We start from the raw sequence: 26,131 nt of genomic DNA on the forward strand, positions 1-26,131 counted from the left end.
ATGGAATAAAGACAGCCTCTTCAGCAAGTGGTGCTGGGAGAACTGGACAACGACATGCAGAAGAATGAACCTGGACCACTTTCTTACACCATACACAAAAATAAACTCAAAATGGATGAAAGACCTAAATGTAAGACAGGAAGCCATTAAAATCCTTGAGGAGAAAGCAGGCAAAAGCCTCTTTGATCTTGGCCGCAGCAACTTCTTACTCAACACGTCTCTGGAGGCAAGGGAAACAAAAGCAAAAATGAACTCATCAAAATAAAAAGCTTCTGCCCAGAGAAAGAAACAACCAGCAAAACTAAAAGGCAACTGATAGAATGGGAGAAGATATTTGCAAACGACATGTCAGATAAAGGGTTAGTATCCAAAATCTATAAAGAACTGATCAAACTCAACACCCCAAAAACAAATAATCCAGTGAAGAAATGGGCAAACGACATGAATAGACCCTTCTCCAAAGAAGACATCCAGATGGCCAACCAACACATGAAAAAATGCTCAACATCACTCATCATCAGGGCAATACAAATCAAAACCACGGTAATATACCACCTCACACCAGTCAGAATGGCCAACATTAACAAGTCAGGCAACAACAGATGTTGGCGAGGATGCGGAGAAAGGGGAACCCTTTCGCACTGCTGGTAGGAATGCAAGCTGGTGCAGCCGCTCTTGAAAACAGTATGAAGGTTCCTCAAAAAACTAAAAATAGAACTACCCTATGACCCAGCAATTGCACTACTAGGCATTTATCCACGGGATAGAGGTGTGCTGTTTAGAAAGGACACATGCACCTCCATGTTTATAGCAGCACTATCAACAATAGCCAAAGTATGGAAAGAGCCCAAATGTCCATGGATGGATGAATGGATAAAGAAGACGTGGGATATATATACAATGGAGTATTACTCGGCAATCAAAAAGAATTAAATTTTGCCATTTGCAACTATGTGGATGGAACTGGAGGGTATTATGCTAAGTGAAATTAGTCAGAGAAGGACAAAAATCATATGACTTCACTCATATGAGGACTTTAAGAGACAAAACGGATGAACATAAGGGAAGGGAAACAAAAATAATATAAAAACAGGGAGGGGGACAAAACAGAAGAGACTCGTAAATATGGAGAACAAACTGAGGGTTACAGGAGGGGTTGTTGGAAGGGGGATGGGCTAAATGGGTAAGGGGCACTAAGGAATCGTCTCCTGAAATCATTGTTGCACTATATGCTAACTAATTTGGATGTAAATTTTTAGAAATTAAAAATAAAATTAAAAAAATTTATTGACACAAAAATATCACATTTCTATTGAAGGGACTACTTAATGATAGCTAAATACTACTGAGATCAGTTGTGGATGTATGCTTAGGTTATTGGAAATTATCCCGTTATTTAGTGTAACCACACAGTTTCTGTAATGTGTGCAACATTTTGGAATCAAAACATGTTAAGGCTACCCGTCTCCCTTGCTGCAGGTGGATCAGATTAAAAGGAACTGTTATCATTCACGGGACATAGTTGCTGTGACCTTGAAGCTCCCAGCTAACAAGGTCGTGTGTCATGCAAAGCGTGGTGGTAGGATGTTTGAGGGGAAGACCAATAAAACCGGCATCATGGCAGCCATCACCACATTTGTTGCCAACAAGTAAGTGGAAAAAATCTGCTAAATAGACAAAAAATAAAAGGAAGTCATGCTGTACATTCTCAATGTTGGGGTTAAGGAGGAAGAATTTGGGTCAAGATTATTTAAAATCACAAATAATACACAAATACATACAGCTGCCAGCTTATTACAACTTTTTAATCTTATATTGTCATACCAGATACTAGGAACTGAAATGAGAATCAGTTACTGAAAAGAATGAAAGCCAGAGTAAAAATACCTGAGGAATAGACAAAAACAAGTCCTAAATGGATGGTGGTTACTTGTCCTTAGCACCTGTATATATATATAGATCAATTTAACCTTTTGAAAAAAGTTCAATCTTTTATATATGTATTAAATATGCACTATATATATACATATTTATGATCTTTTACATATGTTTCTCTATAATAGTTTGTATATTACATATGATATATATTAAATATATAAATATATGTACTTATACATATATTTTCTTGATTTAAATGAAGACTTTGCTTTTGTTATGCTTACCTTTATTTATATTACCATTTCCTTTAAAGATCTCAAAACATTACCATAGGAAATAGTCTTTGGAGCAGGCACATGTAGAAGGCTTAATTTCTTTGCTGAATAGTATGAGTCAGTTCTTGTATCCCATGAAGCAAAAGGACCTTGATTCCCAACCCGTCCTTTCAGAGAGCACTTGGTAATCAGACATCACCCTAGTTCCTCCATTTGTTACCAGCCTATAATGTGGCTTGGGACGGCTTGCCTATAGCAGATTTCCATTGTGATAACCACGGGAAATACTCCCAAGCAAAACCCTAAAGCCTCTGGCACCCAAGACTCTCCCCATATAAGTAATGAACGCCAGGCATTGTGCGCTGACCCAAGGGGAGGCCACAGTGTATGCCTGAGATCAGGACAGCCTGGGTTCAGTAGTTCTATTGTTCTGTAATGTGTGTGGATGTCACTCCAGCTCTCACAGAGAGTTATATAATCCCCAGATGGTACCTGCTTGGTAAAGAGTTTACCACTCTTTCCTTTTTTCTGCTTTAGACATGGTCGTGCTGTCAGTTTCATTGTGGAGCGAGAAGACATGTTAATAACTGGAGGCCACCACCCTTACCTTGGAAAGTACAAAGTGAGTAGAAGAAAAGCGGGGATGGAAAATATTTATGTTATAAAGATAATATGGCATAATTGCAAAGGGTAGCACTTGGCTGCTCTCTCATGGGGACTAACAGTGAGCAAATCAACAAACCGTGCTTCTATTTAACTTCCCATTCCTTGTGCTGAATGATTACTAGCTGGTTCACATCTGCTTTGCTCAAAGATGTGCTTTGAGCTATGTACTTTTCAGTATGTAAAAAAACACTAACTGGTATTGGCTGGTACAGAAGAGTAACTGGAAAATACGTAAGTATATATACATCTATTAAAGTAGATCTGATATCTGTACTACTTCCACATACTTTAAAAATAGGATAATTCCCAATAGGGTTCTGTGAAATTGCAATTATTTGCCAACAGGTTCCTCATTTTTCAGGATATCAAGGGTATTTTTATAAAATTGTCTCAGAAATTCTTAGAAAAATTTCTATAGCAGAAAATAATTATTCTTTTGCTTTCTAAGAAATAATTTAACTTGTCAGAGTGGGTTAACTTCCATAACAAACAACTAAAAACTTCTGGGGCTTAATCCTGTATTGTGTGATTTCTTCGTCAAGTAACAGCCCAGTATAATCAGTAGGGGTTACAGGGAAGAGAAGAGGAGAGGACTCTGCTCCGAAAAATCATTCAGGGACTTAAATGTAGTACCACCATCATCCCCTTGGACTGAATTGTCCAATATGGAGGTCACAGGGCTCATATGGCTATTTAAGTGTAAATTTAAATTAACTAAATTAAATAAAACAAAAAATTCAGTTCCACAGTGGCATTAGCTATATTTCAAGTGCTCAATAACTACATGTGGCCAGTGACTGCCGTATTGAACATGTAGATATAGAACATTGCTATCATCACAGAAAGTTCTATTTCATAGCACTCAGAGAGGATTCTAAGTCCTCCACTGTGTCTTCTGAAGAGGGCAGAACACAAGGGGAGATGGAGAACATGGACTGTTATGTGGGAGGTGTTTTAGGCACCTGGTGTGTAAGTGTGGACCTTGCTTCTATTCATGTTATTAGCCAGAACTTTGCCACCTAACTACAAGGGTGGCTGGGCAGTGTAGTCAGATTCTGTGTGCCCAGGATAAAAGACAATAGCATTTGTTGAACACAGCATCATCTCCACCACAACTGGTGTACCTACGTACATATTTTTAGGAGACAATGGATGTATTTATTTCAACTCACACTCTCTATTTTGAATTTGGTGTCGTTTAACAACGATTTATTAGAGTGAACTTTGTTCTGACAGAGATTACATTTTGGAGGTTGAGGGGGAAATAAAACTTACACATATGAAGTCATTATGAAAACATACTAATCTCAGGTTAAAAGATACACATAGTAAAACTATGAGGAGAGATGAACATGAGTTACAGTATGTACAGGAGGCATCTTAGATAAGGTGAAACATAAATGGCCTTCAAGAATAGATGGGCAGAAGGGGTGCCTGGGTGGCTCAGTCAGTTAAGCATCCACCTTGGCTCATATCATGATGTTATGGTTCGTGAGTTTGAGCCCTACCCTGGGCTCTGTGCTGACAACATGGAGCCTGCTTGGGATTTTCTCTCTCTCCTCTCTCTGCCCCTTCCATGCTCACTCACTCTGTCTCAAATAAATACACTTAAAAAAATCTATTAAAAAATAATTTAAAAAGAATAGATGGGCAGAAAGAAGGCATATGGGTGATGGGAATAGCAAAAGCAAAAATGCAGAGGTAGGATAAACATAGCATGATTGATACGGGTGGCCATGAGGAGAGGGGGGAATTAGAACACACGATGATTACTGAAAAGTAGTGGAAAATAAGATTGGTTAGGTTAAGTGATGCCAGACAGAGAGGAGCCTAGAGTTTCAAGTTGAAACTTGATCTTCTAAGAAGGAGTAAGACGGCGTAGATCTTTGATCAGTCGTGTCATAACCAAACATAGGTGCATTGGGGAGGGTAATAGGATAGCAGTGGGCAGGATGGCCTGGGGAGGAGAGAGGATGGAGGCAGACTGACCATCAGAAGGCAGCTGATGCGTTCAGACATGAAGTAGTTGGGGGTCTGAGCTGTGATAGTAAGATGTAGAAGAAGTGAGTCCAGGAGCCACTGTAGTATAAAATAAAATAGGAGTTGGTGACGAACTTGGCAAAATACAGGGGAGAATAAAACCACAAACGTGACTCAGAAGTTTCTAGCAGAAAAAGCGAGGTTGGAAGGAGGAACCAATCTGGAGGAACAATGATGAGCTTGTTCATATAAATACAGAACATTTAAGTACAAATGTCCTGCACCAATATGGAACTTTATGAAACGGGCTGGTTATAGTTATAGAGGCCAAAAGCATAGTGGTGATGATAATTATGAGAAAATAATGTTTTCTAATATAGAGTGAGGACAGGAGATGATATCAATAACGCCTATAATAGTAATATTAATAATTTGTATTTAGAACATTTGCTGTGTTTCAGTCACTCACCTATAATTTTTCCATGCATTACCTTATTTATTGCCATTTCACAGATAGATTCTATAGCTAGCCTAGCTAGCATCACAGGGCTAGTTAAGTGGCAGAGCCGGGACCCAAAATTAAACTGCTGGAATTCATAGACTTTGCCCTTGACTACTACTTCGGTTTGAATTTGGTTCTTTTCAACAGAAATCACAAAGTGAACTCTAATAAGTTCAGAGATATTGAAGCAGAATGCAGATAGAAAGCAGGGATATTGGACATGTAGGTTTTTTTTAATGTTTATTTATTTTTAAGAGAGAGAAAGAGAGAGCACATGAACAGGGGAGGGGCACAGAGACAGGGAGAGAGACAATCCCAAGCTGAAGGAGTGGAGCCTGATGAAGGGCTCAAACTCACAAACCATGAGATCATGACCTGAACAGAAATCAAAAGTCGGACACCCAGGCACACCTGGGTACATATTAATAGCAAAGATTTTTATGTAAAAGACCTCCAGCAGCACTAAATGCTGCTGAGAGTTTTTGTCGAATTGGACCCTCTGAGAAACATGTGCTGAATCCATTATGAGCAGGTCACCAGATTTGGAGATTAGGTTAGGTGGCTTCAGGGGAGAAGGTTCAGGTAGAAATGTGGAGCCAGAATTCAAGGAGTTGGGGCAAGAATAGGAGGTTAAGAAGTATGCAGTTGACTCGCATTAGGAGGAAAGAAAAGGACTGGTTGAACAGTAGTCATGAATTGCATAGGAGGAGTCTTTGTTTTGCTTTTGTATCTTTCTCTACCCTTCTTTTTTTCCTTTATTATTATTTTTAGTTGTAGCAAAATATATACAACATACAATTTGCTATCTTAGCCATGTTTAAGTGTACAGGTCAGTGTCATTAAGTATATTCACTTTGTTGTGCAACCATCACTGCCAGCCATCTCTGGAATTCTTTTCATCTTGTAAAACTGAAACTCGGCACCCACTAAGCAAGATGTCCCCATTTCTTCCTCCCCCAGTGGCCCCGTAGAAACCACCATCCTACTTGCTAGGAATTTGACTACACTAGGTACCTGATAGAAATGGAATCAAACAGTATTTATCCTTTTGTGACTGGCTTGTTTCACTTAACATAATCTCCTCAAAGTTCATCCATATTATAGCATGTATTAGAATTTCCTGTCTTTTTAAGGCTGAATAATATTCTATTGTATGTGTCACATTTTATTTATCCATTCATCCATTGATGGACACTTGGATTGCTTCCACACCTTGGCTATTGTGTGTGACTAATGTTGCTATGAACATAGATGTACAAATAGCTCTTCAAGACCGGGCTTTCAAGGCACCTGGGTGGCTCAGTTAGTTAAGGGTCTGACTTCAGACCATGATCTCATGGTCTGTGGGTTCGAGCCCTGTGTTGGGCTCTGTGCTGACAGCTCAGAGCCTGCTTCAGATTATGATGCTTCCCTCTCTCTTTGCCCTTCCCCTGCTTGCGCTCTGTCTCTGTCTCTCGAAAATGAATAAACGTTAAAAATAAAAATAAAAAAATATAAAAGACTGTGCTTTCTATGCTTTTGATTAAATACCCAAAAATGGGATTGCTGCATCATATTATATTTCTATGTTTAATTATTTGAGAACTGCCATACTGTTTTCCACAGCAGCTTCACTCCTTCACATTCCCACCAGCAATGCACAATGGTTCCAATTTCACCATATACTCACCTACACTTACTACTTTCTGTTACTGGTTGGTTGGTTGTTGTTGGTTTTTTTTATAGTAGCCGTTCTACTGGATGTGAGGTGGTATCTTATGATTTTGATTTGCATTTCCCTAAAGACTAGTGATGTTGAGCATCATTTCATGTGCTTATTGGATATTTGAATATTTGGAGAAATGTTTCTTCAAATCCTTTACCCACTTTTTAATCAAGTTTTTGTATTGTTGTTGAGTTGTAGGAATTCATATACATGCTGGATATTAATGCTTTATTAGATATATGATTTGAAAATTTTTCTCCCATTCTCTGGTCTGCCTTTTCACTCTATTGATTGTGTCCTTTGATACATGGAAGTTTTAAATTTTGATGTAGTCTGATTTATTTTTTTTTTCTTTTGTTGCCTGTGCTTTTGGTGTCATATCCAAGAAATCATTGCCAAACCCAGTGTCGTGAAATTTTTTATCTATGTAAGGATTCACAAGTGACAAAATAAAATATAGAGAAACATGGTCCCCAACACTAGTATTAAAGGTCAGTTTTCTCTTATGGGGAGCCTGGGTGGCTCAGTCAGTTGAGTGTCCGACTTCAGCTTAGGTCATGATCTCACACTCCATGAGTTTGAGCCCTGTGTCGGGCTCTGTGCTGACAACTCAGAGCCTGGAGCCTGCTTCAGATTCTGTGTCTCCCTCTCTCTCTGCCCCTCCCCTGCTCGTGTTCTGTCTCTGTCTCAAAAATAAATAAAAACATTAAAGCATTTTTTTAAAAAGTCAGTTCTCTTTTCCTAGGCTGGCTTCATGAATGTTGGCAGAATGTTGGCCCTGGATATGGAGTATTATAGCAATGGAGGTGCCTCCCTGGATGGATTATTATTTGTAAGTGCTTTAAGAAGCAAGTTTACATTCTGGAAAGTCTTAGATAAAATTATATAATTCAGAAAATGTTTAATAGTTAAGGAATATTTTAATAAATAAATAAAGACCCACATTCCAGGGATAGCCATATATTACTTACTGGCACCCCCAGAATAAGTCCAGAGTTGCTAAATCTGTGTCTGTGTATTATATGCATCTTTCCCATACTTAGATTTATTTTCCCAAATGCAAGCATTAGACCTCAACCACAGCTCTATTGATATTCTGGACGGGATAATTCTTTGTTGTGGGGCTGTCCTGTGCATTGTGGTATCTTAAGCAGTATTCTTGGCCTCTACCCACTAGATGTCAGTGGCACAGCTGCCCTCCGGTGTTAACAACCAAAAGTATCTCTAGAGGTTACCAGGGAAGAGAGAGGACAAAATTGCCTCTGGTTGAGAACCAATGCACTAGGCCAAATACCAAAACACTTTTTTCATGTTTTCCAGGATATTTTATTCATTACATTCTGTAGACCCAGTATTTAAAGCCTATGAATGCTTCAGTGTCTTTGACAAATGTCTGAAACCTAAAAAAAAAAAAATGCATTAGCTCTAAAGCATAACCAGCCTTCCATCCAACACACTTCTGCGTGGCTTTGGCTTTCCTCAGGCGCAGCTGATCAGTGAGTCTTGGATCACTGAAGCTGCAGCCAGCTGTGGTTTGGCTCCTGAGAAGGTAATGCTACCTAGTCTCTCTTCCACAAGACCTCAAGCTCCAGAGCAAGGAGAACAATTGGGTGTCATTCAGGTTGAGGAGTTTGAGATTCAGAGGGGCTAAGTGATTTGCCGGAAGTAACACAGCTAACTACTTAAGACAGAGCCAGGACTCCAAAGTTCAGTGATCCTTGTCTTTCTCAGGCTCTTTCCTAAAAATCCTGGAGACAGAGGATATTGAGGAGGGAGCTTTGGATTCCAGCTCATTCAGTGAGCAGTCTCCTTTGGTTGAGGACATTACCGCTGCCAACAAGTCCTGTCAAACCCTTCTTTTTCCTACTTCCTTTAACATCCCCGGCATGTGTCATGAAGTTTTAGTCATTCAGTTACTAAAATGGTTTCCTTTCCGTTTTTAAAGTCTGGGTCCCAGTTTCTGTTCCCTTCCCTCTGCCTCTTCCACTCAGAATCCTGGAGCGGAATTAGACTGGGGAGATACAGTGTGCTTTCTTTTACCCCTTCCCTGTTCTGTGCCTTCTGCTGTGCTGTTGGGGCAGAGAGGGAAGGGAGGACCAGAGGAGACAGCCTCTTCCCAGCAAGCTCTCATCCTTTCTTTGCTTAGATGTAGCCACTTTTCAAGTATGTTTCTGAGGGTTCCATTTCTGCTAGCTCTCTCAGAAATCAATAGTTCCCTGTGAGAGTTCGTTAAATCAACAACTGACCCTCAGCTGGCACCTCATGTGGCATTTCCTGATGCCTCTTTGCCCCATGCTGCCACAAACCTTGGAAAGCCCCATCCCCAAGTTCATCTGACTTTCTATTCAATAGTAGAATCTGTGGCCATAGACAGGAGCCAGTTTCTTTATGTTTCTTGAACTTGTGGGGGTCCCTGCCCTTCCCTTCTGGCCATCTCATCACAGCCTCCCTCCCAGATGTTCTGTTGCACTGGTGGCATTAGATAATGATCTCCCTCCATCCTTGGGGAAGTTGGAGGAGAGAACAGCCACCCTTAAAAATACTGCCTCCCCCAAAATGGTACAGCTTACTAATTTCTAACATTTCTCTTATAATGATATGGGAACTTCTTTAGGGGTGTCGGGAGAGTGTATGTCTGTAATGGCACCTGTCAGCTTGGGAGGTCACTGGCAAGAACAGCTGAGAGTTTTCTCAACTGAGAATATGATGTACTTGGCATTTTTTGTTCTCTGCCAGGGGCATTAGTCACTGATTCTGAGAATGTAGAAAGAATTCTACTCTTGGCTCAGACATCCTGAGATAGAATCTTAATTTGTTCTTCATCTTAGTTATTGGTTATGTATAAACAAGCTTTCGTACTTTCCTTTTTGGAAATGAGTGGTCTTGTGACAGCATATGAATAATTCAAGTTGTGTAGATCATGTCCTGGAAGTTAAAATCAGGATTACCTTTCAACAGATATTCACAAGTGCAACTAGAATTAGGAGTCTCCTGTGTACTTGGACTGTACTGAGTTATATAAGGAAAGGATACCTTCCTTTGAACTCACACCAGAGCAGCATAGAAGGCATGTAAGTGCTAACATATTTGAGAGAATCTCCAAATAGAGGAGAAATTATGTGCGGGGAAGGGCTTCAAAAAGGAGTAAGAGGAACTCAGTTTGAGCCTGATGGGATGAGTAGAGCTTGACTAGGATGACAGTGAATGGAAGAGACTGTCTGTTGCCCTATTTTAATCTCCTTTTCTTTTATAGGTCCGAATGATGAACATGTACAGGAAATTGATCAAACAAGAGATTAATGCCAAGGCCCTGATTCAGTGTTGGAAAGAATGTATGTCCGTGTCTTCCTTCTCTCTGAGGAAAGAAGGCATGGAAAAATTCAATTCAGAGACTTATTGGAAGAAAAAAGGGCTGGCTGTGGTCCCCCTGAAGTTTTCTGTCAGCTTTGGCTCAGTCGCTGCTGGTCAGGTCAGTTCTCCAAACAGACAAATCAAAAGGTGTTGGGGAAGCTTTCTATTAAGTTAGATTAGCCATGTGGTTGCAATGCCTGTTTGTTAACCTTCACCAAAGTTGTGCTTAGTCAAGCCAGCTTTTCTCCAGAGAAGATAAAGGCTCCTTTGCAGGATTCCCCAGGGTTAGTAACAAGCATTCTTGTTGGGAAGTCAGGAGACCTAGTGCCTTCTTTTGGCTGTGGCATTAAGCAACTGAGTCAACTCGCTCTGAGCCCAGATCACTCTAGTATAAAGTAAGACAGTGGGTCAGATGAATGCCAAGACTCCAGCTACTCTATGTTTCTGTGTTTCTGGACCATGAAATAGAAACTGCAAGCTGCAAGGCATTTGGGTGCACCTTCCCTTTTAGTGGGTGGGGTAAACTAAAGTCAGAAAAGTAAATCATTTAAATAATTTTTTCAAAACACAATTTTAGAAGTTTGTTCACTTCTGGGGTGCCTGGTGGCTCAGTGAAGTGTCCAACTTTTGATTTCAGCTCAAGTGATGATTTCATAGTTTGTGGTATGAAGCATGGAGCCTGCTTGGGATTCCCTCTCTCTCATTTTCTCTCTCTCTCTCTCTCTCTCTCTCACCCTCTCACTCTCTCACTCTCTCACTCTTTCTGCCCCTCCCCTGCTCACACGCGCTTTCTCTCTCTCTCAAAATAAACATTAAAAAAAAGTTTGTTCATTTCTTACCTGCTAAGAGTTATGTCAAGGGGAGGATTGGATATCTGCTCTTGTAGTTTCAATTGATTAAATAAATTCCCTGTTTGTTTGCCAAATCCCTGCTTCTACCCACTCATTCTTGAATGCAACTTACCTGAATAGCTGGTGGTCTGCTCTATTCTCGCTCACTGTACAGCAGTGATTTGGGACCCCTGTTGTCTGCATTCTTATATATGCATATATATGTGTGAAGAAGATGGCAGAGCCCTCAAAACTGTTGTCACTCCCCTTTGCAGAATTCACACCTTTGGCTGAGCTATGAAAACGAAATGGCAGGTGCTTTGAGTGATGACAGAGTAGAGATAAAAGGGGGTGGGGCTGTGAGGAACACTAGTACGTATGCTGTGTGTTAAGAGAGCAGAGGAGGTCAGAAAAAAATGGGCAAGAAAGTTCTTCCCTGATTCCTATACCCATCCTTTCACCTAACCATCCTGGCTCAGCTTTGGTATAATATTAGAATGTTTTCATGCAATTTGGTTATAGACAGGTGGTAGCTCAGGGAGAATCATAACAATACAAGCGGTGATCTTTTTGCAGCCTTCGCATTCCATGCCTTTTTATGATAGCAAAAACAACACAGAGCCATTTAGTCATCTGCACACAGTTTACCCAGTTGAGGGAGACCATCAAGAGACTGTGGTTGAGGAATAAAGGCAAAACCAAGATTATTCAGCAGGAGGGGAGAGGGGAAAACTACCGTTAGAAAAGGGTTAGTGAACAGTGGATGTTGGTTCAAGGTTTGGGAGTAAACTGATTAGCCAGCAGTTAACAGAGGGATCAGTCTGGTCCATCTGTCCCTGAGCGGACTGGCCAGGATCACTGGGGAAACAGTCCCTATTGTTTACAGATCTTCCAGCAATCCCAGGGCAGGAAGCTGTGGTAGAAATGGCAGCCTGTTTCTACTTAACTGTTGCCATTACTTAATATCTCATATCCGCAGTAGACCAGACCTGTTCCATTTCCCTTATCGGAAATTTCTTTAAAAGTAGATAAAAAATAATGATAGGTACTGAGCTATCATATCATAGTTACCTACTATGCTATAAGTTCTTTGAGATTTTATCTAATAACTTGCCTGAAGTCCCACATCTGGAGACACATGGGACCAGGGCTGGAAACTCAGATCTGAGAGGCTCCAGAAGCAGTGTCCTCTCAGATGTCTCTCCACGGCACCTTTTGGTGGGAACTGAGGTAGGATTCAGCTCAACAGGGAGGAAACTAGACAACATCCAGCAAGCAGTACAAAGTCTCATTCTCGAAGTCTCCTGAGGAGCTTCCCCCAATGCGCACACCAATCCTACCCATCTTTTCCTGGAAACCAGTTTCCATGCTGAAAACATTTGTTTAGGGCCTAATTGAGGAGTTTGAGATCGGGCAAGCTGCTTCCTGGAAGCCATATGCTGAAAGACTGTTCTGAGAAGGGAACTAGAAATGGTGTTTGAGCACCTTCTACCTATAAGGCCCAAGGCTGGGGAATTTGTATTGCCCACTTCATTTAACCCATATCTCATCTTTGTTGAGTAGGTATGATTCTATTTTTTTTAATTTTTTTTCAACGTTTTTTTATTTATTTTTGGGACAGAGAGAGACAGAGCATGAACAGGGGAGGGGCAGAGAGAGAGGGAGACACAGAATCGGAAACAGGCTCCAGGCTCCGAGCCATCAGCCCAGAGCCTGACGCGGGGCTCGAACTCACAGACCGCGAGATTGTGACCTGGCTGAAGTCGGACGCTTAACCGACTGCGCCACCCAGGCGCCCCAGGTATGATTCTATTTTATAGAAGAAGAAACTAAAGCCCATAGAAGTTCAGTCTCTTGCCCAAGGACGTTTAGCCATTGTGAATAAGGATTGGACTTGAAGACTGTCTTGTCATGTGTCTTTATCATTCCGTGCTGTCTCCCTGAGCAGAGGCAGCCGCTGTGCTCCCAACAGCTGAGGGTGTCAAACATACCTCCCCTGTGGTATATTTAATTACTAGCCTGTGAACACAGAAGAACAGACAATATCTAATTAACCTCCACATCCCCAGTACCCCAACACAGAGTAGAAACTCAAGTGCTTGAATGACTGAGACATTTTGGGAATCTGGAACCAAAGCAAACTTCTCGCCAATACCAGCAGTCATTGCTTGATGATTTAAATTTCACAGACTCAGCCCCCAATTTATATTGGAGAACCATCTGTTCTAATGCTCCAGTTGTGCCGATTTCATAGATGAAGCTTTGCAGAATTTTCCTTTGTGGCGATAACAATGAACCATCCGGTGGTGCCACTTAACTGAACCAAATTTGACATTTTAAATGACCCAAGGGGATTGCAGCAGCACATGGAACAAATTACTCAGCAGTCTCTGAAAGAAATGCTTCCCTGGACACGCAGGCAGGGTACTGTTGCCAGTAGGGTCACACAATGGAGGAAATGCACAATCCACTGTAATTGTAGCTCAATCACATGTGCCAAGTACAAATTGCCATAAGCAACTTCTGAATTGCTTGCAGAGCCAAGGAGGCCAAATACAGACTTTAAAAGCTTCAGAAACAGATCAAATCACTATGCTGTTATAAATTCATTTATCAAACTTATATTGGGCACTTACAATGTGTGAGATACTATGTTACATCCCAAGGGATGCCTTAGGACATGGTCCTTCCTTTCAGGGGGCTCATGTTCTAGCAGACGACACTGAAGTGTCATAGAGTTCAGGCCAGGAGCAGCCCTTACAGCTGCCATCACCTGGCATCTGATGAGCAACCAGGGCAGCCAGCACTAGGCTCTCTGCAGGGGATGCCACTCCTTAGCTTTATTATTTTGAGAACAAATGGCCAGAATGACAAGATGGTATTTCCAGGAGTGATGTGTGAACAAACAGTGGCTCTTGGGCATGATTATCATGGCAACAATGCTTTCCTCAAGGTTCTGATTCTCCCTTGGGCTGAGAAAGGGTATCCCTATGTCCCTATTTGACCAAAACATTCCTAGTTTACACCTGCTGACCCAGGTAAGTAGAGCCCATTTTCACTGTCAGTATCTTATTTAGAATGATAGAACCTTCTGTTAGTCATTCACTGGAATAATGTAAATCTTTGGATATCAATAAAGAGGCAGTACTCCAAGTGTGGCTCATGGCCCACCAGTGGCAATGAAGGTCTTTCTGGTGGTCAGAGCATCCATCTGTAGTTCATTCCTTGAGTTTATCTGGTGATTGACATGTGATTCCATTGACTTTCACTTATGACCAGGGTTGTTTATAAGTAATCTGAGTAGTGAAGGTTTATTAAAATTTTATCTTCATTGTATACAAATTAACTTGTTACCAGAATTTCCTGAAGATCATGCCTTTATAAATCCTAGATTATTATGCCACTCTGCCTAGAAGCTTAGATATTAAGAAACCTAGCTGACAGAGCTTTATAGTCACCCCTTGCTGGCCCAGACCACGCCTGTGAGGCTGGCATCTCCCAGTTGAGCAGCTACAAAGATGTCTTGCAGGGCTTCTTAAACTACAATGGAACCACTGGAAGCATTTCCTCTAGGACTGTGTGTGTTAATACTGCTCTTATACTAGAAACTCAAAGTAAAAAGACCAGCCTTGTTTTCTGCAGCCTCCTGGGATATCTTTATACCCCTTATTTTAGCATGAACAAAATTGTAAGGCACATTCTTGTTGATTATAAAACATGTTTAGCTGGAGTCTGGATGTTTCTGATTACAGCAGCCTTTAATTCTGTGTTAGCAGTTTGCTTCTTTCTGGATCCTTGTGGGAAACTGTACACTTAGATAAGATTACTTCCAAGTTCTCTTCCAACTAAAGCTCTATAATTCTGCGCCAGAATAATTTGGAGTGAGCTTAGCTCATTTTGTGGCAAACTACGTCTGTCTATCCTATCTTATTTGGATTTTGGGTTTTGCTTCTCTATATCATACCTACAACTATGGGAACATATGTTCATATAAACAATTCTCCCCTGCCTCAACCTATCTACACAGAACTTGGCATTTTAAAACTACCTCCCTCCCCACAAAAACCCCCAAACCTAGATTGTTGTTCCACTCTGAATTAGGGAGATCCTTAAAGGTACCAATATGCTCAAATGTCCTCATGAAGAAATAGTAGCTTAAGGAATACAGTCCTCCCCCGGCCTCAAAGCCGTGACAGTCTGCCCTCTTGTGGAGTGATCATGAGAGAGCACTTGCCACAGCATTGCCCTGGCTCTACTTAGTGCTCTCAGGGCAGGGGGAAAGTGTGCATATTTTGGCAGGATATGGAAAGGAGGGGATCATTTCCAGGGAAAATGTTTTGTTTTATTTATGTATTTATTTTCATTTGGTACATTTTAATACCTTCTAGAATAGACTGACAGTGAAGCACACACTTGGTTTTTGAGGACAATTTCTATGCTAATATTTGGTTATCATTTAACATTAAACTATTAAAGTAAAGGTTGGCAAACTACAGAGTGGGTCACATTCTGCCCATGGCCTGTTCTGTATGTCTTCGGGCTTCGAACAGTTTGTTACATGTTTTTAATTTTAATTCCAGTATAGTTAACATACAGTGTTTTATTAGTTGTAGTAGTACAGTGTAGTGATACAACAATTCAATACATTATCCAGGGAAAATGTTTTAATTGACAGGAAATATGACAACGTCACTCAAAAACAACATGGAAACCATTTTCATCTCTTTTGGTTAGGCTGCTGTCCTGGTTCCCATTTACCTGGATGGGTCTGTGCTGATGACTCATAGTGGAATCAAAATGGGTCAGGGGGTCCACACTAAAATGATTCAGGTGAGTATGCAACTAGTTGGATTAAGTTGGATACATGAAAATATTTTGAGCCCTTCCAAACCCCAAAAAATAACTTCTGTGTTAGTATTTTCTAATTTGCTGGCAGATGCACAAAACAAATGGAGATAAAGCACAGAGGCTGGACCAATACAGTTCAGAGCTCTGACAGTTTGATGCTGTGATGCTGACTGTAGTCCTGGGGAAGGAGCTTGGGGTGCCACTGTCACTGCTTGGGGTGCATTCTGCCTCTGCCACGGCTTGCTGCAAAACAAACACTGAGCGCTATTTTTGCTCTTTACCTTTTTTCGCAAAAGTGAAAATCGTCTTCAGATTTATTTCAGTTAGTGAAAACAGGTACAAATTGTAGGTGTTTCATAAAAGCCAAGTGGCATTATGCAAACTTTCACAAAGTGGGGGATACCAGTATTAACAAGTGAGTTGTCTTTCTTCAACTTTTGCTGGGCAATAAAAAGATGTGTAAATTCTCATATATTGCATTATTTCTTGCCTTTTTATAGTAAGGACTTTGAATTTTTTAAAATATTTATTTAGTTTTGAGAGAGACGTAATGCAAGCAGGGGAGGGCAGAGAGAGAGAGGGAGACACAGAATCTGAAGCAGGCTTTAGGCTCTGAGCTGTCAGTACAGAGCCTGACATGGGGCTCAAACTCATGAACTGTGAGATCATGACCTGAGCTGAAGTCGGATGCTTAACTGACTGAGCTACCCAGATCCCTTATAGTGAGGACTTTGAACAATTGATAATATAAATCACATCTGATATTTCTAATCAGACTTTACCCATTTTCTTTTGGCTCATTTACTTTAGATTAATTTTTAGCTATCGTTTCTATTTTGCAAACAATAGTAATGTTAAAGGTTATAAAACATTTGGAAGAGGCAAAAAAAATTTTTAAAGACTGAACAATTTCACCATTTAGCAATAAGCACTGTTTTGAGGTTCTTCCATCTTTTCTTTTTTCTTTTTCAAAAATGTCTAACATGCTGTTTGTATAATTTTGTATCCTGGTTTTTAGGTGGGTTTTTTTGTTTTATGTTTTTTGTTTTATTTTTATTTAAATTCCAGTTAGTTAACATGCAGTGTTCTATTAGTTTCAGGTGTACAATATCATGATTCAGCACTTCCATAGAGCACTCTGTGCTCATCAGAAGTGCACTCCATAATCCCCATCATCTATTTCACCCATCCCCCCACCTACCTCCCCTCTGGTAACCATTAATTTTGCTTTCTATAGTTAAGAGCTTGTTTCTTGATTTGCTTTTCTCTCTCTCTTTTTTTCCCTATGCTCACTACTGGGTTTTTTTTTCACCTATCTTATATAGAATGAGCACTTCTTCCTGTGGTTAAGAATTCTTTGAAATCCTGATTTTTAATGTCTGCATGTGGATATATGTATAATTTATTTAACCATCCCCATTGTTGAATACTATAATGAATATTTTTGTACATAAGCCTGTGGTCAAATCAATGATTATTTTCTTAAAATAGATTTCCAGAAATGGAATTACTGGGTCACAGAGTATATCTTAAATCACTGATACTCATTACTAAATTGTTTTCTAGAAAGTATCCATTTCATTATACCACTAACCAACTTTATATCTTATGGATTTTTTAAAAACCTTAAGTAATTTAATAGGTGAATGATAGTATCTCATTATTGCCTTAATTTGCATTTTTCTGGTTATAGAGCTTTTGCTGGAATTTTGCAGAGTGAGGTGGTAGGAAAGGCTGCAGAGGTATTGATTTCATGATTATGAAGATACGAAGCATTTTCCTCCCATGTTGGCTTTGGGCTTTGCCTCCTCTTCCTGATGCTACTGCATAGAAGAAAGCTGAAGAAAAAAAGAACGTGTGCTCAGACTTTAGAGTCCAGACTAGCTCTACAGGGATTTTAGAAAAGAACTTTTTGTGGCTGGCAGAATTCATGGTTCTGCCCGCCTGTCGCCGTTGCACGTGTGGGGCTTCACACAGAGGCTGCTGTGTGGGTGTGTGCACAGGTCTATGACCAAAGTATTTGAAAAGAAACAGGTGGCTAGTTATAAATTAAGGATGCCAGTGTCTAACAACCACCTGCATGGACCAAGCACAGAAACTGTCCCTAATACAAATGTCTCTGGGGTTCTGTGGTGGCGGGTCTCAGCGGGTTGGCAGTAAAGGTAAAAATCATTGCAGTGGTGTCCAAATCATTAACCCCACCAGGCCAGATACATGGGTGGAGCTCCAGAGTTGTGGAGAATTAATCCAATCTTTATCTCCTTCCCACGGCCTCCTAGTAAAAACTGTGCTTTCCCCAGTGTCGGGCTCAGTACATGGTACAATACTCAGCTGCTCTCCTGGCCTGGAAATCCATCTCCTTTTATCCCTCACTCCTGACATCCCACTGGTCAGTGGGATTCCATTTTACTCAAAAATATCTCTGTCTTTCAACCTCCATGTTCTGGGAATATCGCTACTCCGATTCAGACTTGCACCTCTTTTCAGGGCCACTGCAAGGCTCTGTCCCTCCACCTGAGTTTCAGTGCCTTTCACTCTGGCTTCATGTTGACAGAGCTTTCCCACAAAATAAATCTGGCCATGCCATATTTAAAAACAATGCTTAGAGTTTGCCAACAGTTTTTCTGTTAATCCCTGACCTCTTAGCATGAATTATAAGGCCTCCACCCTAGATGGTCTGTCTTTAAGACCAACTCACACTTCACCCCCACCCCTGGGAAACCTTGCGCATCACCTCTTACAGGGCTGGTCTCTGCCTTCTCTGTGTCCCATGGGCCTCTTAAGCCTCTGGCACATATTTGTGGTTTTGAAATCAGTGTTTGCTGGAAATTATGATAACTTAATAAAAAATAATCCCTAGCATGCTTGTCAGACTCTTCTAAAATGCCTTGAACCAGTCATCAGCAAGAACCATCAAGGCACTCAGAAAGATTGGGTGAGAATCACTGTTACTTTGTGTTTTATGATAGAAAAAAGAAGGAGGGAGGAGGAATGAGTGAACTGAATATCAGTAGAAATGGCACTATCAAAGGTACTGCAGTTACACAGTGATAAATGGAGGCCTTTTGGCTCTCTGCATGTGGAAATTTTTATCTTCATATGGTAGAGGAGCTCTTGCATCTGGGAAAATTCTCCATTAGAGAAAAAGGTGGTTTTTCTGCCCAAAACTCTTCTTTTTAAGCCAGAACTAATTAATGTTTCTTCCTATAGAATGTAGGTATCTTCCAGATAATACCTGTAAATCTATTTGTTCTCCTTCTTTGGGTTCCACTGTTCCTAAATGGGAAGACAACACTACAGTCCTTTCATAAAAGTGAAAATCATATAAGCACTCATAGGAAAATAGGAAACCAACCTGCTGGCTATGTCTTCAACCAATAGTAGGCACTAAATGCAGTGGAAATTTCAGCTGCTTCCTTCGATGTACTTACAACCTAGTTGGAAGAGAAAACACACATTCTAAAGTCAACTAGCAAACTTTCAAAGTAATAGGTTATAAAGTACCAGATGGTGTGGAATGGATGTCAATAAAAGCTGAGTATGTGTCATGCTGACTGTTCTAGAATGTCACATTAAAACATTGGTCTCAGGGAAATAATGTTTGAGGAGTCCTCCTTAGAAATGGTTCCTGGGCGCCTGGGTGGCTCAGTCAGTTGAGCTTCTGACTTTGGCTCAGGTCATTGTCTCACACTCTATGAGTTCGAGCCCCTCATCGGGCTCTGTGCTGACAGCTCGGAGCCTGGAGCCTGCTTCACATTCTGTGTCTCCCTCCCTCTCTGACCCTCCCCCATTCATGCTCTATCTCTCTCTGTCTCAAAAATAAATAAACATTAAAAAAAATGGTTCCTGCTATTCTACAAAACTAGGACTCCTTCTATAATTCATATTTATGGGAGCTCTCAATCCTTTTGGGGCATATTTATTTCTCCCCTCTGCCCTGTGCTTCCTGAGCCAAAGAAAGACTGAGAGAGCCTGACTGAAGAGAGAGGTACAGTGCCAGGCAGTCAACCTTCCACCCTCATGAATTGCTGCCATTCAGCATACTTTCTTCTGTAATGGTTGCACCTCTCACCTTTTTCTTTCTTAGACTTGGGGACTTGGCCTTAACCCTCATTTTTCTGTAAGTCAACAATGTGCACTGCAGAGTCAGGAGAACTTTTGATGTAAATGGTATAATTTACCAAAATTGCGCCACTCTCCCAAGACTGATAGGTACCTGATACTAAAATTAAACAACCCACCATCCATTGTCTCCTGAAATACTCGCTGTTGATAGGCTGTCTTTCCAGAAGACTGAATGAAGTTCTTCAGCAGCAGAACGTACATTGCCCGTTATAGCGCAGACCACAGGTGTAACTAAGTTGTCAGTCACGGGAGACGGTCACAGGCACTGAACAAATGCTGTTAGTACAAGATGACCACAAGTGCTTGGGAAGTTGGGAAGTTGGAAGTTCCCACAAGTGCTGTGGGAAGGATTACATTAATCTTGGCTCTTCCTGGTTATTACTACTGATAGCTTTCTTTATCATCTAGTGAAATCAGAATTAAAGTCTCAAATGATTCTTTCTTTAAACATCACTATCACATCATGTTTGCTCTTTTTCACAGGCACGAGTTGCTTTTGATGAAAGCGGTAGTCTTGCAGTTGCTGAATACTTCAGGTAAATAGTTCTTTCAATCCCATGCCATGAAAAATAGCAGTTGTAGCTTGAGGAAGAGTTTCACTTCTGTTTGAAATTTTGGAAAAAATTGATTTTGTACCTTCTATTAACCCACTGTTATAAACAACATTTAGCTTCTAGTTAATCCAAGTGTGCAGAAAGTCTTCTGTTGGGAAAAATAGGAACACAAATAAAATATGGCTGAACTGATGATTTGAATCATACTGATTAGTACTAGAGGGTTCTATGAGGTTGGTGCTTGGAACCCACAGCAGTGATTGATTTTTCTGTTGAAAACTTAGTGTATCCTTAAGAAACAAAGGTAGGGAGATTGCAGAATAAACCCATAATAAGACGAACATCATTTCACACCTTCTAGATTGGCAAGAAATAAGAAATGTGACAATAACCATGTGTTGTCAACCTGTGGAAAAATTGTTTCTCACATACTTTAGAAAATAATTATCAAATTATTTTAATGGAAAATGAAAGCCATAAGAGAACAGAGTGATGTAGAGTCTTATGTGATTTTGTCATTTTGTTCTCGTGGGAGTCCTGGGGCACTGGCTGGCTATCAGGAATAAGTGTTAGAAGCGTTTTTAATGGCCACCTCCAGACCAGGGCAAACAGAGGAGAGCAGGGTAGAATTTCCTGGCAAGCTGCTCGCCTGTGCGTCTCTTTTACCATGACACCCATTTGGTGTCTCAAGAAAGAGTCAGGAACAGAGCAGGCCATGGGGACTAGAGAAGTAGCATAGAATGAGAGCCAAGGGCCTGGTCTTGCAAACAGAAGGCTGAATCCTGGAGCCAAAAAGGCAGACAGACAGACAAACGTGCACCTTTGAAATAGCATTTGGTCTAAAATGCAGCTGTAATTCCCCAAATCTGATGACAGTGGGATGACATGATTCAAGATTAACTAAAAGCAATAGGCTGGATAATCATATAGTCAGCATCTAACTTCCAGGCATAAGGAGTCATTCATTGACGAAGAGCAATTGGATGTTTTATCAGCCAAAGCAAGTGTAATAAGAAGTATACATTTATTCAACAGATTTATTGCATGTGTTACATGCTGGCACATCATTGTACAAGTGTATTCTTTTAGTTTGCTGTACATGCAAATTGAACACAGCTTCTTACTGGTCTGTTTAAATCATCGGGCCATGCAATTAGAGGACCTAATCACTTAACAGCTCTCCTCAAGAATTCTGTTTCCTCCAGGGGTTGAGTCAGACATGAACTGGGAGACAGGCAAAAGCCATCCTTTAAAATATTTTGTTTATGGAGCTTCCTGTTCCGAGGTTGAAATAGACTGCCTGACAGGTGTTCATAGGGTCAATACCAACTGGGAAAGTCTTCAGGTTGTACCTTTGATAGATCTAAATTCCATATATTCCATCTGTCTGAGCACTGTGGAAGCACCATGTATTTGGCTAAGGATAATTTCTCTGAATTACCAGAAAAAAATAGAAGCTCAGCAGTTGCCTTGGTGTTGTGGTTGCTTCCATGGAAAACAGCTGGCAACTTCTCTTATTTTTCTGGTCTTTTTAAATGGAATTGGGAAAGAAACCACTTCAAGGAAGAAACACAGCTTGAAGAGAGCTTTCATGTAGACTGTTGGTATAACCAGCAATCCTGACCTCCTATGTGAAATGCCATCATATGACATTTTTGAAGGATTTAATAAGCATCCATAATCTAACAAGCACCAAGGGCCAGCCCAGGGAAGTTAGTGGCAAGCTTTTGATATCTTTTATCTAGCTAGGTCCTGCTTTTTAGATAGTTTAAGGGCATCTTATGATTTTAAGGGATGCTGTGAAGAGATTCCCACACAGGTGCGTGCGCTCGCTCTCCCTCTCTCTCTCTCTCTCTCTCTCTCTCTCTCTCTCACACACACACACACACACACACACACACACACACACACACACACACTTCTGTTTCAAGGAGAGTTTCTCCTCTTGTAGCTGGGCCCCTGTGGGTAAATGAAGTTACTTACTGGCCACTGTCAGTAATAATAAATGATTATTAATACATTAAATGGGGCTGTGATACCCTCACAACTGTCTTGTGATAATCTGTCCCAAAACCTACCCAGAAGGAGACTCTACGTCTTGATATTTCCAAACATACTTTGTCACTATATCTTAGATTATGATCAGATTTAAGTTTTCATTTAACAGGTCTCCAGCATGTATGTTTTTTAAACTATAGTCAGCCTAATCTTTGAAATTGTATATACCTTTGAACCTGCCCAGTAAACTATCTGGTTTGTGTGGATTCTAACTCAGACCAGCTCACTTTTGGGGAACCTTGGACTAGGAAAAAACAGTGATCATACTAAGCATGGTTTTCATGCTAGAGAGTAGCTGTCCTGTTTTAGTTCCATAGAAAGTTATCTCATACTAACTGATTTCTACATCCCTTCTCCCTCAAAGAAAAATTTAGGGAAAACTTAAATCACTTGGGTTTTCTTTATCTTGTATATGCCTTGGCCTTGCTAAGGTCTAAGAAAGGTAATCGCCTTGTTGTGAAATTTTGAGGTGTGTTCTTATAACTTATTTGAATAATCTTAAGAGGTGTACTAAATAGTCTTTTTATCAGATGCATTCAAAGAAGCTAGGTCTGTAACTCAGGTTAGGTACACCCCTGGCAAAGGGCTGTAATGTAACATCCCACTAGGGGCCCTCCCTGGAGGCCTGTTTCTCAGTCATTCTTATGTTGTTAGAATTGTTCCTATTCTATAAAATTTCCCTCACTTTAAACCTACATTTATATATTAGTTATCTATTGCTATGTAACAAATTACTCTCAAATTTGGCAGCTGAAAATAACAAATATTTATTAACTGACAGAATTTTTGAGGGCCAGAAACCTGGGAGTGGCTTATCTGGATGATTCGGGCTCGGGATTTTTCACGAGGTTGCCATCAAGCTGTCAGGTAAGTCTGCATTTATCCCAAAGCTGCAGTGGTGGCTGGAAATCTGATTCCAAGCTCCATCACATGCTTGTTGGCAGGAGGCCTCCGTTTCTCACTGGCTGTTGCCCAGAAGTTTCCATTCCTTACTACATGGACCTCTCTATAGGACATCTCAGTGTCCATAGGACATGCATGCTGCCTCCCACCCCCATAGGGACTGGTGCAAAGGAAAAAAGAGACTATGAGCAAGTGAGAGAACATCCATGACAAAAGCCATCATCTTTTATAACCTAACACCAGGGTGATGTACTAGCACTTCTGCAAGACAAATTAACCCTGGTGTAGAGTGAGGCAGGGGAATACATAAAGATTTGAATGCAGCACATGGGGATCATTGCAGGCCATCTTGAAGGCTGGCTACCACAACCTAGAACCACTCTCCTTCTGCCCTAACAAAAGACAATGACAAACAGTAAGTCCATGGCTTTGAAAACAGAACCCTTGCCAGCACTGCAGACTTAAGAGCATCTGCTCTCACCAATAATTGAGGCCACTAGTCTGCTGGAAGGCCAGCCTTGCTAAATGGTGTCGTTAAATAAGGGAAGTATTTTATTATACCAAATAACTTTGTAAAGTAAATAACTTTATATTTGTAAATAACTTTACATTTCATGGTATCCTTAAATAACAGAAGTGTTTTATTATAGTAAAATTTTCTGGATCACTCTCTACTTTTCTTAAGAAAAATGTTAGATGAAAGTCCCAAAATCAAACAAGAAAACTCTTGGATTGGGGCACCTGGGTGGTTCAGTCGGTGAAGCGGCTAACTCTTGATTTTGCCTCAGGTCATGATCTCACTGGGAGTTCGAGCCCTGTGTGGGGCTCTGCTCTGACAGTATGAAGCCTGCTTGGGATTCTCTCTCTCTTTCTCTCTCTCTGCCCCTCCCCTGCTTGCACTGTAAATCTCTCTCTCTCTCTCTCTCTCTCTCTCTCTCTCTCTCTCTCTCTCAAAATAAATAAATAAACGTTTTTTTAAAAAAAGAAAAACTCTTGGGATTTCCTTTGTTCCATTAATAATTATAAGTAGAATCTGTTTGTCATGGCAGAAGCCAGTATGTCACTGAAAGAAGGTCCAGACTTGCTAGAGAGCAAAGGTGTTACCAGTAACCTAGCTAGGCCTGCTGTATTCCTTATTTGTAACTTACCAGGAACTCTTGGTGACCAAGTTGTAGTGTTAGATTTATCTTTCCTTTGGTCTAAAATTGAAAACTCCACAATACAATAATTGAAGACTTTTTGGCTGATGCTCCCTGAGTTCTGTGCTTCAGTAGATGTTACCCAGCCAGCTGGACTCCGGATGTTGGGTTGTATGGTAGCCACAGAGTTTTTCAACAAGGATCATGAGGGCCATAAACATTTTGTGTCATAGATTAATGTCTGTTGTAGTGGATTAAACTCCATAAGTTACATCACTCAGCCCGAAGAAAGTCAAATATTTTTCTCTCCTATTGTTTCTTTTCTTTAAAGATTTTAGAGAGAGAGAGCACACTCACATGTGCAAACCTGATGTGAGGCTCGAACTCACAAGCTGTGAGATCATGACCTGAGCCGAAGTCAGACGCTTAACTCACTGAGCCACCCAGACGCCCCATCTCCTATTGCTTCTGAGGGAAAAAAATCAGTGCTTAAGCCGGTTGAGTATGTGTATAACTTTGAAATTTATACATAATAAACTGTTACACAATAAAATCTTTGTTGATTCTTTCTCCTGAAATATGTGGCCCAAAGAAAGGTTCTGTACCAGTGGTGTCCTGGCATGAAGTGTTCTCAGCCTGTCTCCTTAAGTTGTATTCATTAAGATAAACATTTTTTCTCTTTTTTATTACTAGAACATCTAAACAGACATTGGCATGGATGTTGGCTTCAGTATAAATCCAGCCCTTGACAGAGGCCAGGTATGTGTACCTGCTTTGCCTCAATCCCTTTTGTAAAAGCCATAACTGCTCTGGATGTCTATAGAGAAAACATTCCATCCAGCTTATTCATCATCTTATTTTTCTGCCCCTGAAGTCAGAATCTGTCTATCCAGCCCAGCCACAGAACTCAGATCTCTTATTGTTTAAAAAAGAGAAGGAAAAAAGGATGTTTTGAATTAGTGTTTGAAGAGACATACGGTCTGTGATTGAGGATCTTGAGTGAGGCAGAAGCGAGCCTAGAGGTGACAATATGGGCCCGATGCCAGTGAGATCAGAAGTAGACTGTATGCTAAGTGTGAAGTCTTGGGCATATGATGGGCTGTAGCTTTGAGGAGTTTAAAGTTGGGTAGGGAGCACATCAAATCATCAAATAGTTACAGCAGTTGTTATTAATAGGTAGCCTGTTTTGCCCACAGACATTTTTTATTCAAATTTGAAATAATTGACAAGATTAAAAATTCACCATCATCCTTACATAATTATTCAAATGTCTAGCATCTCTTGGAAACAGAAAATTTACCAGCACTGGAGCTGCAT

General features: G+C 40.6%; 1 protein-coding gene across 1 annotated transcript in view; it reads left to right on the forward strand.

Annotated features, from left to right (window-relative positions):
• LOC121030358 (aldehyde oxidase-like) overlaps positions 1-25,877 on the forward strand; it is a 78,016-nt gene extending 52,139 nt beyond the window's left edge. The window contains exons 6-14 of the mRNA XM_040474676.1: positions 1,516-1,649; positions 2,691-2,775; positions 7,752-7,838; positions 8,490-8,555; positions 10,260-10,475; positions 15,922-16,017; positions 20,644-20,696; positions 23,554-23,639; positions 25,508-25,877. Of these exons, the coding sequence (XP_040330610.1) occupies positions 1,516-1,649; positions 2,691-2,775; positions 7,752-7,838; positions 8,490-8,555; positions 10,260-10,475; positions 15,922-16,017; positions 20,644-20,696; positions 23,554-23,596 (780 nt within the window). The 3' untranslated portion in view covers positions 23,597-23,639; positions 25,508-25,877. The remainder of the gene's footprint in view (positions 1-1,515; positions 1,650-2,690; positions 2,776-7,751; positions 7,839-8,489; positions 8,556-10,259; positions 10,476-15,921; positions 16,018-20,643; positions 20,697-23,553; positions 23,640-25,507) is intronic.
• The last annotated feature ends 254 nt before the right edge of the window (positions 25,878-26,131 follow it).

Source organism: Herpailurus yagouaroundi, unplaced genomic scaffold (assembly GCF_014898765.1).
Source record: "Herpailurus yagouaroundi ecotype Mexico unplaced genomic scaffold, PumYag 140, whole genome shotgun sequence".
NCBI lineage: Eukaryota > Metazoa > Chordata > Mammalia > Carnivora > Felidae > Herpailurus > Herpailurus yagouaroundi.